Source organism: Equus przewalskii, chromosome 6 (genome assembly GCF_037783145.1).
Source record: "Equus przewalskii isolate Varuska chromosome 6, EquPr2, whole genome shotgun sequence".
Lineage (NCBI taxonomy): Eukaryota > Metazoa > Chordata > Mammalia > Perissodactyla > Equidae > Equus > Equus przewalskii.
In genome coordinates this window covers 80,243,661-80,260,666 of record NC_091836.1, presented here as the reverse complement: position 1 = coordinate 80,260,666, position 17,006 = coordinate 80,243,661, and the positions used below count along the sequence as shown (strand labels likewise).

At 48.7% G+C, this 17,006-nt stretch overlaps 1 protein-coding gene and 1 long non-coding RNA gene across 5 annotated transcripts in view; both read right to left on the bottom strand.

The window, feature by feature from the left end:
- LOC103566173 (uncharacterized) overlaps positions 1–17,006 on the bottom strand; it is a 70,064-nt gene that overhangs the window by 2,109 nt on the left and 50,949 nt on the right. For all 4 annotated transcript variants that reach the window (XM_070626359.1, XM_070626360.1, XM_070626361.1 and 1 more), the window contains one exon: positions 664–784. In XM_070626359.1, coding sequence (XP_070482460.1) covers positions 664–784 — 121 coding nt within the window. The remainder of the gene's footprint in view (positions 1–663; positions 785–17,006) is intronic.
- Positions 5,355–12,937, bottom strand: LOC139084214 (uncharacterized). Its single transcript, XR_011541618.1, has 3 exons — positions 11,073–12,937; positions 6,630–6,830; positions 5,355–5,489 (listed from the first exon to the last, which is right to left on the bottom strand). It is a non-coding gene; the product is annotated as an uncharacterized lncRNA (long non-coding RNA).

The following is a 17,006-nucleotide window of genomic DNA, read 5'->3' as shown; positions in this document are numbered from 1 at the left end:
AGCGTGGTAAAGGACGACTTCTCTCCTGGTGGAGTGTGGGCTCTGGGGCTCAGAAGGTGAGGTCCCTGGGGACCCTGGGGACGTCCCTGGGGACGGTGAGACTTTGGCAGACGGCTTCAAGAGGGGAGCTGGCCATCTTAGAAGACTTTCCTTTCAGCACTAAACTCTCTCAGGGTCTGGCTTTCTTCTTGCAAACAAGGCCTTTCCATTCACAGAGCCCTTTTGCCTCCACCTGTCACCATGCGACAGAGGCAGGTCAGGGATTACCATTCCCGTATATCAGAGGACAAGTCTGAGGGACCCACCGGGTAACTGGCTTGCCCAGGCCCTGGGCACTCCCTGTTCACGTCACAGCTCTCAGCAGCTCGGAGCAGCCTTCCACTGCCAAAGGAATCAAAGAAAACAAAGAGCCCCAGGCTGGGCCGGAAATGCACAACACGGAACTGCGTGGAGAGAGGACGCAGGCCAGCTGCTCTGACGGGGATTCTCAAGAAGTAATAACAGACTTTGGTTGCCTTAAAACAATCTTTCACATCTGTTAAAATCCATGCCTCAGTATGCTGAAGCTGAGCCAATCTCATCACCCAGAGGATGGCCCTCTTCACCGAGTGGCCTCAGGCCTTTCTGGGTCCCTGAGCCTCATCCATGTTACGTGGTGCTCACCTGGCTGGTCTCTAAGGCTCCGTGTGGCTCTGACATTGTAGGATTCGTGAGGAATTTGTGGGACCTCCGATACTGATGTTGGCATAATAATACCAGGCCATTCCCATTCTGAGTCTCCAGTCTACAAAATAAGAACCAGACAGGAAATTGCAGGCAATAATTTATTCTGAATTTTCCCACCGTGGGACTTGCTTTATATACATTGCTACGTGGACTCTAGCAAAACATTAACAGATGAAGAAGGTTTCTGCTGGCTTCCCCAGCCCCTGACATGTGCTCCCCTTTCTTCCAGACTGCCCTGGAGAGGGGACCTCCCTGGGACAGTAGCCGTGACCAAGAATAACTGCAGAGAGCCAGGCAGGAGGCAGGCTGCAAAAAACAACCAGGGCCATAAAATAAAATGGAATGACATAAAAGAAAATAATACAATGTGAAAGAAAATGATAAAGTGACTGAGCTAGATTAAAGTCTGAGGGCCCTCAGCCCAACACCCACTCTTGGTCTGAGGGTCTAAGAGCAGGGAGACAAATTGGAGTATCTGCCTGTCCAGTCCCACCCGGCTGATTTGGCTACCCAGGCCCTGGGGCAGTGGGGGTCACCCTGGAAAAACAGTAAGATGAAGTGGGCCTGCATTGACCACAGTCGATGCTGGCTCTTGGTCTGCCGGGCTTGGCTCTGGGGCCCACGTGAGCCCTGAGCTGACAGTGCATGTTGAGCAGCCATTATCGCTTCACATGGGAAAAGAGCAAACCCCCACCCCTTCCCTACTACATCCATCTCTGCAGTAGCACACAGGACCAGATACAGCTAGAAACCCAGAAACATAGCCACAAAAACTCGGTAATTTGAAGGCTAAGTTCTGATTCCCTGAAGCAGGACTGTCTGAGAGCCTTGGCGAATGATGTGTCTGCTCTGAAACAAGGAAACGGTGAGTGTGGAGCTGTGCAGGTCGTGAACTGGCGTGGGAAACAGAAATGGTTTAGCAGAATATGCAGAATCAGGACAAGGCAGGCGACAGGGGAAGTGGATGGTGCTTAAGTTGCTTGTGTCTAAAGAGGTCAGTGTCATCCTGGGGACCGGGGGCTGGCAGGTAGCACACGGATCTCTCTGAAGTGGAGCCTCATATTGTGTGTGGCTGATATAAGCACAATTATGATTAGGTTAACTGTTTGAGTAAATGAAATGCAATGGGCTAGCTAATCTGTTTGTTGTCTTTACAAATCCCTAAATAAAGGACGTTTGTTGATACCTTTAAGGCAGACTGACTAACCCATGAGGGCGTAGGCAAGGCATACAGTAGCCATCATGATGCTCTGCAGAACAGACACGGGACACAGGTCCCCTGTTCTTCCCGCCCTCAGAGGAAAGAGAGAGAGCCTCTCCTGCTCAAGTGTGGGAGCCTCTCCTTTCCCTTTACCTCCCCTTCTCACTCAATTAGAGGGAGACCCAAGACGAAATCTCATATGTCTTGACTCTTTGTCCAGTGCTCTTTCCACTGGGCCATGAAGAAGCAGAACTCAGAGCCTGGGCTCAGAAACACACCAACTCTATCAAGTGAAAGTGGAACATCAACACCAATAATCCTGTCTCCTGTCTCGGATCCACACTCCTCCCAGTTCCTCCCACTCCAGGGCGTCACATACACATGCATGCACACACAAGCCCACCTACTGTGGGGCATCAGCACCCTGGTGTGGATTGTGGGGTGGAGATGTGAGAACAGAGCTGTTGGACTGGCCCAGTCTCCAGGAAACACGAGGCAGGAGCGCAGAGGGGATGAAGCCTAGGGTTGGCCTGGGGGCAGGATGGCGGAGTTGGCAGACACTTTGCCCTCTCCCAGTGATGCAGACTACCCACCCATGCACACAGCAGTTCCCTGCCAGCCCATAACGGCTGTGTGGACCATAACTGACCTTACTTATCACTAACCTGCCTCCTCTTTGACCTCATCCCGTGCAACCACCCCCACCCCACCTCAATTCCGGCCCTGGACACGTTGCCTTTGTACAAAGACTCTGACATCAGAGCCTCTCCTCTCCTCTGTGGACCATGACTTAGTTCATCCTGAAGACCCCACAGCACCTAGTAGCCCCTTCCAGCTCCAGACCTGAAAACACCAAATCCCAGCCTCTGAGCCAGTGTCTTCGCAGGCCCGGCTGCCCCAGGCAAGTGAAGACAGAGAGCAGGGTACTCCCTCTATCCCGACCCTGCATCCAGGGACCAGGAGGCTGCGGTCTGAACAAACATTTCTCCAGAGAAGACATACCTGTGGCCAAAAAGCACGTGAAAGGATGCTCATCATCATCAGTCATTAGGGAAATGCAAATCGGAACCACAAAGAGACACTACTTCACACCCATTAGGATGGCCAGCATCAATAAAACGGAAAATAGCAAGGGTTGGGGATGATGTGGAGAAGTTGGAACCCTCATGCTTTGCTGGTAGGAATGCAAAATAGCACAGCCACTGTGGAAAATTGTTTGGTGGTTCCTCAAAAAGTTAAACATTGAGTTGCCATTTGATCTAGTAATTCCACTCCTAGGTACATACCCAAAAGCATCGAAAGCAAGGATTGAAACAGCTACTTGTACACCTGTGTTCATAGCAGCATTATTCACAATAGCCAAAAAGTGGAAAAAACCCAAGTGTCCATCGATATATGAATGGAAAAACAAAATATGGTATATCCATACAATGGAATATTATTCAGCCCTAAAAAGAAATGAAATTCTGACACACGGTACAATGTGGATGAACCTTGGAAAGAGTATGCTAAATCAAAGAAGCCAGCCACAAAAGCATAAACATTGTGATTCCACTTACATGAGGTACCTAGAATATGCAAATTCATAGACACAGAAAGGAGGATGGTGGTTACCAGGGGCTGGTAGGGAGGGGTGAGTGGGGAGTTATTGTTTAATGGGTACAGAGTCTCCCTTGGGGATGACGAAAAAGTTCTGGAAATAGATATTGGTGATCATTACCCAACACCGTGCATATACTTAGTGCCACTGGAAAGGGTTAAAATGGCAATCTTAAAAAAAGAAATAAAAATTCACCAATGTTTCTCGCCATTTTAACAGACAGGAGGAGAAAATATAGGCTGCTGTCCTCTTGATGCCTCTGCACTAAATGGTTGAGGAGGGTAAACATCAGAGGCCCACTCGGCTGCCAGGGCTGGGACGGGCACCTGTGGGGGTAAAGAGGAAGCTCTCCCGGGACTTCCCGGGACATGCAAGGGCTCTGCGGGAAATCATGGCCAAGGCACTGCTCTCATCCAGGTGGTGACCAGGCACACACACAGGAAAGTCCGAGAGGCTTTTGGGGATGGAGTGGGGTCGGGGGAACCACCAGAGCTCACGACATCTTTAATTTAAGGCCTACAAACTTTCCCTAAGTTTGGCTGGCATTTGACCCCAAACTAACCAGAAAATTGCCAGCGCAGAGCGTTAAAGCCAGAGGAGCAAACAAGCCCCCCTCACCGGCCGGGGATGATGCGAGCTGGGAGGAGCTCACGTTTGGGCGTCAGATGGACCTGAGTTCAAGTCCTGACACTTACCAACTATGCGGCCTTGGACACATCACTTAACCTTTAGAGGACTTCGATTCTCCACTAAAAACAGGGACAGTCAGATCCTTGTATTGTGTTTTATTTTGTTTTGTCCTTCTTAAAAAACTTTCCTGGCTGGGGAGAGACTGCTCCTCAGGACAAGCCAATTCTTAGAGTTAACAGAGGACTCAACCGGGAGCACGGCTTTGATATGCAAATTAGCCAATCCAGGGCCTTCACTCCTCTATCTCACCTGCCCTTGCACCCAATGTCCCAGGGCCAGGCACCAGTAACTAGGGACCACCCCTCCAGCTTAGAGCCTGCCGAGATGATTCAAACTAGCCAATCCTACACTGTTTCCTCTACCCCACCTCGTCTTTGCCACAGAAACCCCAATAAAGGCTCTGGCCTAATGCTTTCCCCTCACCCCTGTCTTCTGCCACCTGACCAAAACCTGGTTTGTGACCCTTAGTGGTACATGGTGACTCCCTCTCTAGGACCTGTAAGCATAGTAAACTTTGCTTTCTCATGTCTCTCCCATGACCCCTCTGTGGCCACACCTGTCCGACCATCACCTGAAAGAACGCAGGGCCCACCTCACAGGACTGATGCGAGGCTGGTAACTGAACAAATCTTACATGCCAGGCAGAGTCCTCTCAACAGACCTGCAGAGTAGATACTGTCGGCCCTCATGTATTGATGAAGAAGCTAGGGCACAGAGAGGCAAAATAACTTCAGTATTCATTCATCAAACACTTCTTAATGTCTTCCACGATTCTAGACCCTGGGGAAACAGCAATGAACTCGACAGACCCAGTTTGTCCTCAGGTAGCACCCCTGCATCGGAGCAGAGAAGGTGGGCCATGAGTCAGGTGATTCCAGTCTGTTGACTGAGGGTAAGGTGGGGACATCTGGGTGCTTTGGGAGCAGCAAGGAGGACGGTCTAGTCCTGAACATCAGGGAGAATGTTCCAGAGGCAGTAACAAGAAAGTGGAGGACTGAAGGCCAACAGCAATTAGCCAGAGGACAGTGAGGAGACGAAGGGAATCTGGCAGGTTGCCGGGCTGGTACGCAGGTGAAGACGGAAGGAGAAGACCTGCGACAGGTAGGCAGGCATCCAGCCGTCGATCGCGAGGGTTACCTCTGCCCTCCACCCAACTGTAGAAAGAACACTGCGTTGGGTTCAAAGACATGGCGGTCTGGTCTCAGCTCGGTCCCTCATTTGCTGACTGGCCTTGGGTGACTCACACCTCCACACTGGGTCTCAGTCTTCCACCTGTGAAGAAGCAGGTTGGAATGTTCGACTCTGAAGACGGTTCTATCTCACGCATTCATTCAGCCAACATTTATCCATTGCCTTTCATGTGCCATGCACTTTTCCAGAAGGTGGGAATACATCACTGAACAAAACAGATGACAACCCCTGACCTAATGGAGCTTACGTTCCAGTGGAGGGAAGACAAGCAGTAAACATACATATAATAAACAAGCAAATTATATAGCTATTAGAGAGTGCTATATTAGTAGGTGCTATGGAAGAAAAGAAGAAGTAGACTGGGGGTTAGTTTTCATTTTGAATAGGGTGATTGGGGTAGGCTGCACTGAGGAGGTGCGTTTGAGTGAAGACGTGAAGGAGGCAAGATTTCAACCTATAGAAACATTCTGGCGAGGAGCAATCGCGGCGAAGGAAATGCAGCGAACGCTCTAAGCAGAGAGTGCCGCCACGCTAGAGACACAGCAAGGAGGCAGCACGTCTGTGTCGCAGTGAGAGACGGAAGCACAACTGAAATGAGGCCAGCGAGGTGGGGGGTGGCAGGCAGGTCACAAGGGCCTGGGGGGCCCTGTAAGTTCTCTGGGTTCTATAACTTGCTCCAAGGCCCCAAGGTGCCCAGCCCCTGGCAACCCCTTTGACTTACTTGGGCCCCCAGCAAGAACGTCAGGGTGGTGATCCCAGCCCAGCCTGTTCTGCCAGACGGGGGGCTGGTCTCAGGAATGGCTGCCATGTGTCTTGGCACTGAACTTGGCAGCCTAGACTCAGGCTTGCCATGAGGCCCTCCCACAGACAGGCCATGCGCCCAGGGCCTCTGCCGCCACATCCCGTCCCTCAGCAGGGCTCTCTCCCTCCCTGTCGTTCAGCCTATCTCCTCATTGCCCGGCACAAAGGAGACAGGAGGGCAGGCACTGCTGTGTTCCATGTTCCGGGTTGCTGATGTTTCCCCCACCCCACCCTGCTCCCCAGACTGACGCCTTTACTGCTAATTGACATTTATTGCTCACTCCATCACTTGGAAACCCGTTTCAGCCCCCAGTTGCTCTCTGGGCCTCTGAAAAGTAAAAAAATCACTTAGGCTTCTAACTGAACAATAATTATCTTGGCATTGCTTAGCCTACCAGGCCTCTCACCCTAACATATTACCTCTCTCCTCTATCCAACTTGGAAAAAAATACAGGAATCAATGTATGAAACTCATTTATTGTCCACTTCACAGGCTGCACGGCAAATAGTCTGTCGAGGCCTTTTAAAAGCCACTCTCCTCGCTCACATTCTGCTCCGAAGGTTGCTCTGTCTTTTCCTCACCCATTGATTTTTGTGTCTTGTTAGGATTGTTCTGTGTTCCTGAGGAATTAATAACGAAATGAGTCAAAGTCTGTGAGCGGCGGCTCGGCCAGCTGGGCTCCCCTGGATAGCCAGTCTGCGCCCTGCTTCCTTCCTGCTTCACACCAGGAGAACGAGGGTGTCCCCAAGAATGAAGCCTGGGCTGGAGGACAGCCTTGGGGTTCCTGGTCTTACTCTGCATTGCCGAGGAGGAGTAGGGGATGCTCTGGGTTGATCCTGGAGGCGTGAGAATCGAGTGTAGACCTCTGGAGATACCGGAGAATTCACCGAGAATGGTGAAAGGATGTGGTTTTGGAGTCAGACAGACTTGAGTCTGAATCCAGACTTAATTGGTTACCGGCTCCTAGTTACTGACCTCAATGTGCAGACTGGGATCACTAAATATTCAGGTTCAGTCCAGGCTGGCATCAGTGTCCAAGAAGCTTTACACGGGCCCTTGGGTCCAGAGAAAGACTCTAACTGGGACACTGCACTACATACAAAACAGGAATCAGCACACGGGCTAAGAGAGAGGACTGGGAGCCAGACTTCCTGGGTCCAAATCCGGACTCCGTCACTTACTAGCTGTGTAAGCTTAGGCAAGTCTCTTAACCTTTTGTGCCTCAGTTTCCTCACCTGTAAAATGGGGCTAATCATTGTTCCTCATGGAGTTATTGTTAAGATTAATGAGTTATTATATTTTAAGGGCTTAGAAAAGTGTCTGGCAACTAGTCGGTGCTATAGAGGGTTAACTTTAAAAAAAAGAAAAATGAGGGCTAGCCTATCACAGAAAAGTTAATCATAATTTTCCCTTCCTATCCAGTGGTAGTATGAGTAAAAGTTATTGATGGCTTTACAAACACATGTGCCATCTCTAGTGCTTCCTTCTGCCCCAACCCACCAATCGCCAAGTCTTTCTGCCTCTATCACCACAGGGCAGGCAAGCCACCATCCCTCCTCCTCTGGACTTTGGACCAGTCGCTGCCTAACTGCTCTCTGGTCTCCCTATATCTAGTCTCACATTCTCCAGTCCACTCATCACACTTCCAGAGAAGCGATCTTTATAAATCACAGATCTGGTCGTATTGCCCATTTTAGGCCACTCCATTGGGCTTCTCCCATTGTCTACAGGAGTCATTGAAACTCTTTGACACACAAGGTCCTGCATGGTCCTCTGCAAGTTTCTGCAAACTCACTTACTGCCCTCAGCCCCACTCTTTATACTCCAGCTACACTAAACTGCCTTTTGTCACACACACACACACATGCACATACACTCCATACTTCATTTGTTCTGTTCTCTTTCCCTGAAATATCCTCCCAGCTTTCCCCATCTCCCTCCACCCACCCCTCGTCTCCACACCACCATCCCCGCACCGTGCTTGGCTAGCAACCAAATCCAGCTAGCACCTGTGACCTGGGTGTTACTTCTTCCCAGAGTCCTTCCCTGAAGCCACAGTTGGATTAGACATCTGTGTCCATTAGAATAATCCTAGATAACAAATACATTCCTAAATCTCAGTGACTTAACCCAATCGAGTGTATTTCTCATTCCAGGATAGTCTAGCGTGGGTGTTCTGGTCAGCGAGCAGCTTTCCCTCCCATGGAATTTAGGGATTTATCTTTTGGTTCTGTAACCCCCAGGGCCTCAGAGTCTTCTGCATCCAGCTGATGGAAGGGGTAAGGGGGAGTAGAAGAGGCATACCCGCTTCTTAAAATCCCTGGACAGAAGCAGAACACCTCACTCCCACCCATTCCTTGTGAGAACTAGTCGCGGGGTCACTCCTGGATGAAAGATAGTTACCGCGCCACCGGGTGGACAGCTGGCCCTTGCAGCCTCAGGGCAGTTTCTTGGTTCTCCTCTGGCACCCTGTCCCTACATCCACCTCAGAGATATCAAAATGTGTGGCTATGATCTTTTCCAGGCCCGCTTTCCCCGTCACACTGTGAGCTCCTGGGGGCAAGGGCCTCGTTCCGTTCACCTCTATGTACCCAGCCCTGGCATTGGTGCTCAGTCCTGTTGTTGGATGAATGGATGGCCCGAGTCAGAACCAGGTCAGTGACTGGGTGGGTCTGACCTGCAGGCAGAAGGTTTTCCCCACAAGCAGCTGAGCCGGACTGGGGAAGGCAGGGGCTGCTGGGATGGAGCACGGAGGGAGACCTTCCCAGGAAAAACTAAAACATAGGGGGAATGCTTGGGCCCTTTGGAGAGGTTTGCATCTTTATCTCCATGGTATTTCTCAGGCCAGAAAGGGCTCGAAGTCTGAGAGCTCTGAAACACATCCCCTTCATAGGGGTCACTCACGGGCAGCCCATGCCGTGTGCCAAGCGCTGCTCTGGGTGCTGTGCCTGAATTAACTCATAAATCCTCACAACAACTCCATCTTACAGATGAGGAAATGAGGCTCAGCTCAAAGGTTAACTGACACGTGGTACTCTCTACCCATGTGCTTGCCTTCCTTCTCTGGAACCCCAGAAGCCCTTGGACAAGGATGATTTGAGCCTGTCTTCCAGCACTTCTGTCAGTGAGAGTTAGGTTTGGGGGAGCAGCAGAGATTTGAGTTCCTGGAGGCCAAAGCAGACATTCTGGAGCTTTCTTACCCGAATCTGAACCTCAGGGCTCAGGTAACAGGCCAATGGTCTGAGAACAAATTTCCAAGATTATTCTTCACTTTGAACACTAAGCATTTTTCAAGCTAAGAAAGACTGCACCCTCCATTGCAGTTTACGTCTTACAATGTCCTTTGTCAAATTAAAAACAGTAGAGTTGGAGCCAAATAACAAACAGCAGGGCTCCAAGCCCATCTCAACGTGACACTTGCATGGGATTAACAGTGATAATATTATGACAGGAGGCTGATGTCTCTACGTCCAACACCAGGGCTGAATACCCAGCAGCCAGCGGTACGGAAACACAGCTCCACTCAGCCATGCTTCACGTCCCTTCCACCGGGCATCTCCATGGTCTGACTGGATAACCAACACCGCCCCTCCTGGGAAATCACCACTTCAGAAATGTCCTACACTGATGACAAGAGAAACAGCTGTAATTTGTCATTATAGAAATATCCAATTATCAGGCCACTGAGTGATGACTGGAGCCTCTGTCCTCACTACCATCAGTCTGGGCTCTGAGCTACACACCTGTCACTGCCGGGCCTGCCAGGCGACAGCCACGGAAGAGCCCGGCTTCCCTCCCCAGCTCCTCGGAGAGTCCAGAAGCCCCTGCCTCTGTCAGAAGCAGGTCTCTCCAAGGCCTCTTCCTGATGCAAGTGCAGGAAGAGCAGGTCAGGAGCAGCAACACCTGAACCACCACCTCCTCCAAGATGGCCGCAGAAGTCACTCTTCCTCCTCAGTTTCCCACAAGCCGATGGAGTGGCCCGTGATAAAGTAAGGTGCTCAGACTTTGAAGCCAGGCAGACCTGGGTCCAATTCATGTCTCCAGGACATCCTAGCTATGTGACCTGTGAGGCACACCGGGGACAGAGTCTTCCGTGGGTGAAATACACTAGGGAAAAAGCAAATGAATGAAAAACAGCTGGACCTGGGACAGTAATGAGCCAACAGAGACAAGTACTAACTGTTTTACATGTATTGACTCATTTTTATCCTCACAACAAACCTACACAGTGGGTACTATTATCATGTCTATTTTAAAGTTGAGGAAACTGAGGCAAAGAAAGTTTCGGGAATTGAACCAAGGACACCTGGCTGTGATTGGCACACATGGGGTTCACACCCAGCAGGCTGGTTCAAGGGCTGTGCTCCTCATTTTTTATATTCCTCTTAAGAAGTGTTATTGATGTTAAGTTCTTTACACATTTTCCATCATTTAATCCCCACAATACATTTTGCCCAGTGTACAGATGAGGAAACCGAGACCAGAAAGGTTAAGTAATTTACCCAAGTTCACACTCAGCAGCAGAGCCGGGACTCAAAGCCGGGCCTTCTGGAACAGTCTGTGTACCGATCCACTCTATATACATATTGTGCTGTGGTTACTTAATTACTGTATATGCACATTTGTATTTAATTAATCCTCCCAACAACTTCTGAGAAAGGTACTGTTATTACCTCCATTTTGTAAATTGGAAAGGTGAAGATTATAGAATCTAAGCAAATTACAGTCAGTAATTGAGGATCCAGGATTCAAATCCAGGCATTGTCTAGACTCCTCTACTTAAACCTCTATGCTGCAGTCACACCCTACCCTAACCCAATGCCTTCTCATACGTGGAGCATGTGAAATTGAGTTCAATTGACCTGAAATACAAATGATCTTCTCAACAACTGGCCGAATGCCACCTCCTCCTAGATGGCCTCCCTCAGTCCTGTGGCAGAAGTCGTCTCTCCTTCCTCTGTTTAATCTCTGATTTTTTTCTGGCTTTTGCACCCAGAGTGGCTCTTGATCGCTCTATGGATAGTCCTGCTGGGATTGAGAGAAATTTTCCATGCAGAGAAGTTAAATGTGCTCTGGCCTGGCCCAGATGTCTCTGCTGTGAGTGACACTGGAGAGCTGAGCCCGGGAAAAGTGAGAAGGCAGCCACGGGAGAGCACGGTCTGCAGCCCAGGGCCAGAGGTCCCGTGAGAAACAAGAAGAACCACAAAGACAGGAAAAGTAGAGAAGAGACCACAGCAACAAGACTTGGAGAAGCAATAAGCAATGGATGAGTGGCCACGGACTGGGCAGAGCTTAGGACGCCAAAGCCTAAACTGACAGTGGAGAAAGCTGAGCATTAACACAATAACAAAAGGCACAGAAATTAGTACCTCTGGGCTTGAGGTGATGGGGTAAAACAGGTTAGACTGGTTGAGAATTATTTAAAAAGCAATTAGAATCCTAAATCCCTTCCACAACTCTGTGCCTTCAGGCAACTGTCCTGCCCGAGTCTAGAGAAGACTAGATGTTTATTTTCTGCAGAGGACACAACAGGGGGCATCTGGACTGAGGGACAACAGAGCCAGTTGAAGGCCAAGATACCACATTAAATGGAGTGACCACAGTATACAGAATGTTCAGGCTCCCATCTTTCTTTCTGCATGGGACCCCAGAATTTCAGCAACCAGGGCTTTACCTTCCAGACAGGAGAGTGGAAGAGTCTATAAGAGGAATCTGGCTGGTCCAAGAGGAAGTATTCTTAAAAACTGACATCGGGGTTTTCCCCAACAAATTGCACAGTTGGATTACCTTACGGAAAATGTCCCCGTTGACACACACCCCACACATGCTTTTTAGTCCCCAGCTCCTAAACATGAGCAGATATCCGAAGATTACCAGGCACCTCAAGAAAATCCCCAACATGAAGGACAGAGACCAAAAGAAACAAGGAGGACAGGGGAGGAACCTGAAGGAAACAGGCTATCCAAGGAGGACAACATTAAAAATAACCTCAATATCCTCAGAGATATAAAAGGGTACATTACATCCATGAAACAAGAATAGGATGCTACAAAAGGAGCATGGGAAATTCAGAAAACAAGAAAGAGCTCCAGGGAATTAAAAATGTGAGAGCAGAAATGACAAACTCAATAGAGGGGTTGAAGGATTTAGGAAATCTCCCAGAAAGATGGAAAAGGAAGAAAATAAGATAAGATAAAGAACCAGTTCAGTAGGTCCAACACCCAAGTGATGGGAACTCCAGAAACAGAAAACCCTTTAACACCAATTCAAGATTGTCCAGATCTGTAGGCCATGAGTTTCCAGATCAAAAGTGCCACTGAGTGCCCAGGGAAATAGATAAAAATACCAAACCAGCCACGTTAATGTGAAATTTCAAGACACAGCGCACAGAGAGAAGAGGCTACAGGTACACAGGATTAGGAGTTAGAATGGTTTCAGACTTTTCAAAAGTAACCCTGGAAGCTGGAAGACAATGGAACAATGAATTCAAAATTCTGAAGGAAAAAAAATACAGATGGGCAAGGTCTCAAAAAGTTTACATCCCACACCCCACGTCTCAGGAAGCTACTGATGACGTGCTTCACCCAGATTAGAGCATAAGCCAGAAAAGAGGAAGAATGAACCACAGGAAACAGAAGACCCAGCACAGGAGAGAGGCAAGGGGGATTCCTTCACGAAGATGAGTTGATAGACTCTCTGCGGGGAATGAAGGAAACGTGGACAACCTTTGGAGAGTTTGGGGTTGAACTGGTGTTAAGAATGTGGACTGTCCAACACACACAAACAAAAGGCGGTTACTTAACTCCAGGGAAAACAAGATTGTTCAGGGAAGGAAAGTAATCAAAGTTTACTATAACCACTCAGACCTGAATAGCACGCATGGTCCTAATATGGTAAACACGGAATGTTGATCTAAGCAAAATTCTGATTATGTTGGGAGGATGGGAAGATGGAAGGGTGCGTGTGTGTGCTGGGACAAGGGAAAGAAGGGGAGCTGAGCCTACATTTTCCATAGTGGGAAGTCAATAGGTGATGCCAGAAACAAACGCCCAGAAATCAAGAAGCAGCAATACAAATACATCATTGTAGATGAGATGATAAAGACCAAAATACACCCGGAAAAGGTGAAAGTGGTGGCCTCTGTGGAGGGGAAATGGACAAGATGACTAGAGACTGCTTCTTCTCTAAGCAAACCTTGTAGAACCAGCTGAGTCTTTATATTACGTGCCCGTATAATTCTGACAAAAATTAAAACTTAAAAAAAAGGAGCTTTCCCTGGCTTTGGTGTGGGAACTGAAGGAACAGGATGGCATTCTCTGAAAGAACCCGGGCCCTTTCATGCTTTGACAGTGAAATAAATAGCTATAATCATACCGCTGCACTTCTGTACCACCTTCGAGTTTATTCATTCATTTATTCAGCAAATATTGATCAAGGTCCCACTGTGTGAAAGCAATTTCACATCCATTATGTCTGATGATCTGGCTTTTAGAAATTACAGAGAAGTAACGTGGGCTCGTGGCTCCCTCTCTTGTCAAGTTTATACAGGGGCCACTGAGTCCCCGGGGAGGGAGAAGGTGGGGTCTGTTCCCGTGATGCTGGGGGTAGAAGAAACAGACGCAGGTGGGCCCCTCTTGGCTGCAGTGGATGCTCCTCCAGACTGTCTAAAAGGAGACATCTCACCACCCGAGGATTAGTTTCCTTCCAAACTAATTCCCGCCCATGAGATAAATTCACATTTCCCCCATTAATGAGGCTCATGAGAAAACAGAGAGAGATGAAGGAATAGGTGTCTGTTCTCCCTTTTGTGGAATATTTGTGACCTAGAAAAAGTATGTAATTGAAGTTCTACCCCTCCCTGATGAGGGGAGAGGAATCTACACAGCACACAGTTTGGTCATAGGAAATACACCCTCCCTGAGCATGTCCTGCTCACTGTCAGTCACCAGAAATTTGGAGGCAGCTCTCCTGTCCCTGCCACAGGGAGCCTGCATCACGTCTTCTACTTGAGAAGCAGTCCTGCCTTCCTTGGCAACGTCATCTCCCATGTGAGAGGTGTCTGGGCTATATGCCAAGGAGCCACTGACACAGCCTTAGGATCAAGCTGCATGAAAGCAAGACCAGTGACCCTCCATGCTAAGAAGAAAGGGTCACCAGAGACCTACTTATTCAATGGGGTCAGCTACCCTACCATGGAGGAAGAGAAGAGAGGAAGTGGGGAGGCAGGTTCAAAGGGGAGACAACATGGAGCTCGCCCTCTGCAGCCTACTTAATATCACACTTGGCTTTCCGTGACTCCTCCTCATTATAGACTCCCTGAGTCCCAGCCAAGACAGAGGGGGCAATCGTCAACACTGAGACTGTTCATTGCTCTTGCCCATTGTAAAAGCTACATTTCAGAACCAAAAGATGAGCTAATATTCTACTTCAATGTCAGTAGTAAAGAGCAAATAACTTTAGGCATGAGAACCAGGAAATAAGAAGACAGCTTTAATGCTTCCATAGAGAAGCAAATATTTGCACTTATTAATATCCTGAAACCCATGTCGCCATGAATAGTTCCTTCTCCTTTTATCCCACGCCTTTTGTCCAACACAGTGATATATTGCCACCCTTTCAAACTCCTGACACAGATGACATTGAAGCAAATTATGTACCTCGGCCAGATTTCTCAGTTGAAATGGAGATAGCTGATGTGTACATTTTTCCATCTAATTAACATTCCGCAGTTTGAATAGCTGTTATCAGGCCCTGGGTCCCACATGAATGGGTGAATAGATAGAAAGATCCATAAACAGCTTGGCTTGCATAGAATGAGGTTTTTCTCCAGACAAAGAGGAAATGGAATGAATCATTGTCATCTGGATGGTAGCAGCCATCAGAGACTAGCATAAGCACGCTGGCCCCTGTGTGCAGAGCACAAGAGTGTTGCCTAGCACCAGCAGTCGGCTGTGGAGGATCTTTGACCGCTCCCCACCTCTGCGTGTGGCCATGTAATTGTTTTCACCCAGGTCTTTCTTTACACTGTGTGGTGGTTTCCAAAAATATGTTCTACCTTTTTCGACACGCTTCCACTCGAGAAGTGTAGATTAATTCTCCTCCCCTTGTACTTAGTGATTCGCTTCTGACAAACAGAATATGGGTAAAGTGATGGTGTATAACTTCTGAGTCTAGATCAAAAAAATGCACTGCTTGCCCTCTCTCCACTCACTCACTCTGGGGAAAACCAGCTGCCATTGCAAGAGGCCACTCCTACAGTCTCATAGAGAGAAACTGAGGCCTCCTGCCAACAGCCATGGGAGTGAACCGTCCTGCAAGTAGATCCCTAGCCTCAGACAAGTCTTTGGATGAGTCCACAGCCCAAGCAACATCGTGACTACAACCTCCTGAGAGACCTTGAGCCACAACTACCAGCTAAACCACTCCCGAATTCCTGACTCTCAGAAACTGAGTGAGATAACAGATGTTTGTTGTTTTAAGCTGCTAACTTTTGGGGTGATCTACTCCACAGCTATAGAGAACTAACACACACTATGACTTCTCTTGACTCTCAACACCACACTTATAGAAAAAAATTTTTTTTTCTCCCAAATATTCAAAAGCCAAGATGACTACAGCTTCTACAGCAAGACTCCTTAGCCAATGCAAAGTGAGCACGAGGGGATCAAAAGCTTGCTCAGGCCTTCAACAAGCTGGCCAAATCTCCGGGAACTGCACAGTTTGCTAGAGAAGGGAAAAGAGAAATTGAAGGGAAATGTCAAAGGCTTGCCCCAGGCCACTCATTACTCACTCCCTCCTTCCTCTGTGCATCCTTCAAGTACCCTCGCCTCGCACAGAACTCACCATGTTCTGCAGCCTCTTTCATCAGCTGTATGCATGCTCTTGGCCCTGCCTAACGCCTGTACACTGGTCTCCCCATAGAAACGTGCAGCTGGCCACATGGGTGCTCATACCTGCAGACCCCAGCCCATGTCATGTCCCAAGCCAACTCTGGCCAGGACAGGCAGTGTCAGAGGTCCCTCAGTGTTTTCAAAGCAAGCTGGACATGGAAACCTCCATGAGTGGAGTAACCACAAATTAGCAGAGTGGATAAAGGCCTTCATTTTGGAGCTAGACAGAAATGGGTTTGATTCCAGAATCCACTGTTGACCAGCTGATTGGCCCTGGACAAGATAAGTAACCAATCCTTGGGTTCCTCCTCTGTGAAATGGGAGCATAATACTACCTACCTTAAATAAGATCACATTAAATCTATGTAACCTCTTAATACAGGGCCTGACGCCTTACTCAGTAAGTGTTGCTGGTAAGACTGGAGTAGCAGGGTTGCTGTCACAAGCTTAGAAGCCCTTTCTGGCCCTGAGCAGTTCATTCCATTGCAGTGTAAATCCTGGTGACACCTCATACCTGGTGCGTGGGCCTGGTTTCCTGTGGCTAGTTTTGGGGGTCTTTCCTTGCCATTTTGCCCATTCTTCCCTGGTTTCTGTCAGCTCTGGTCTTGGCTTCTGCCTGACTCCCAGGCCACTCCAAGGCCCCAGTCATGCTCTGCCCTTGCTGGTATCTGCCCACATCCACCCTTGAACACCCTGTCTCACCGTGGCCAGCCCCATCTGGTCTGTGGGACATGAAAAGGAGCTCACCACCCCTACCGCAATATGTGTCTGTGTATCTTCAAAAGGTTGCTTATCTGTTTTGTCTTTAGGAGGAAAGAAGGAAACTAGTCGCCTCCTCTCAAGCAGGGAACTGCCTATTCTGGGGAAAACAGCTGAGGTAATTTATATACCCTGCTTAATTACTTC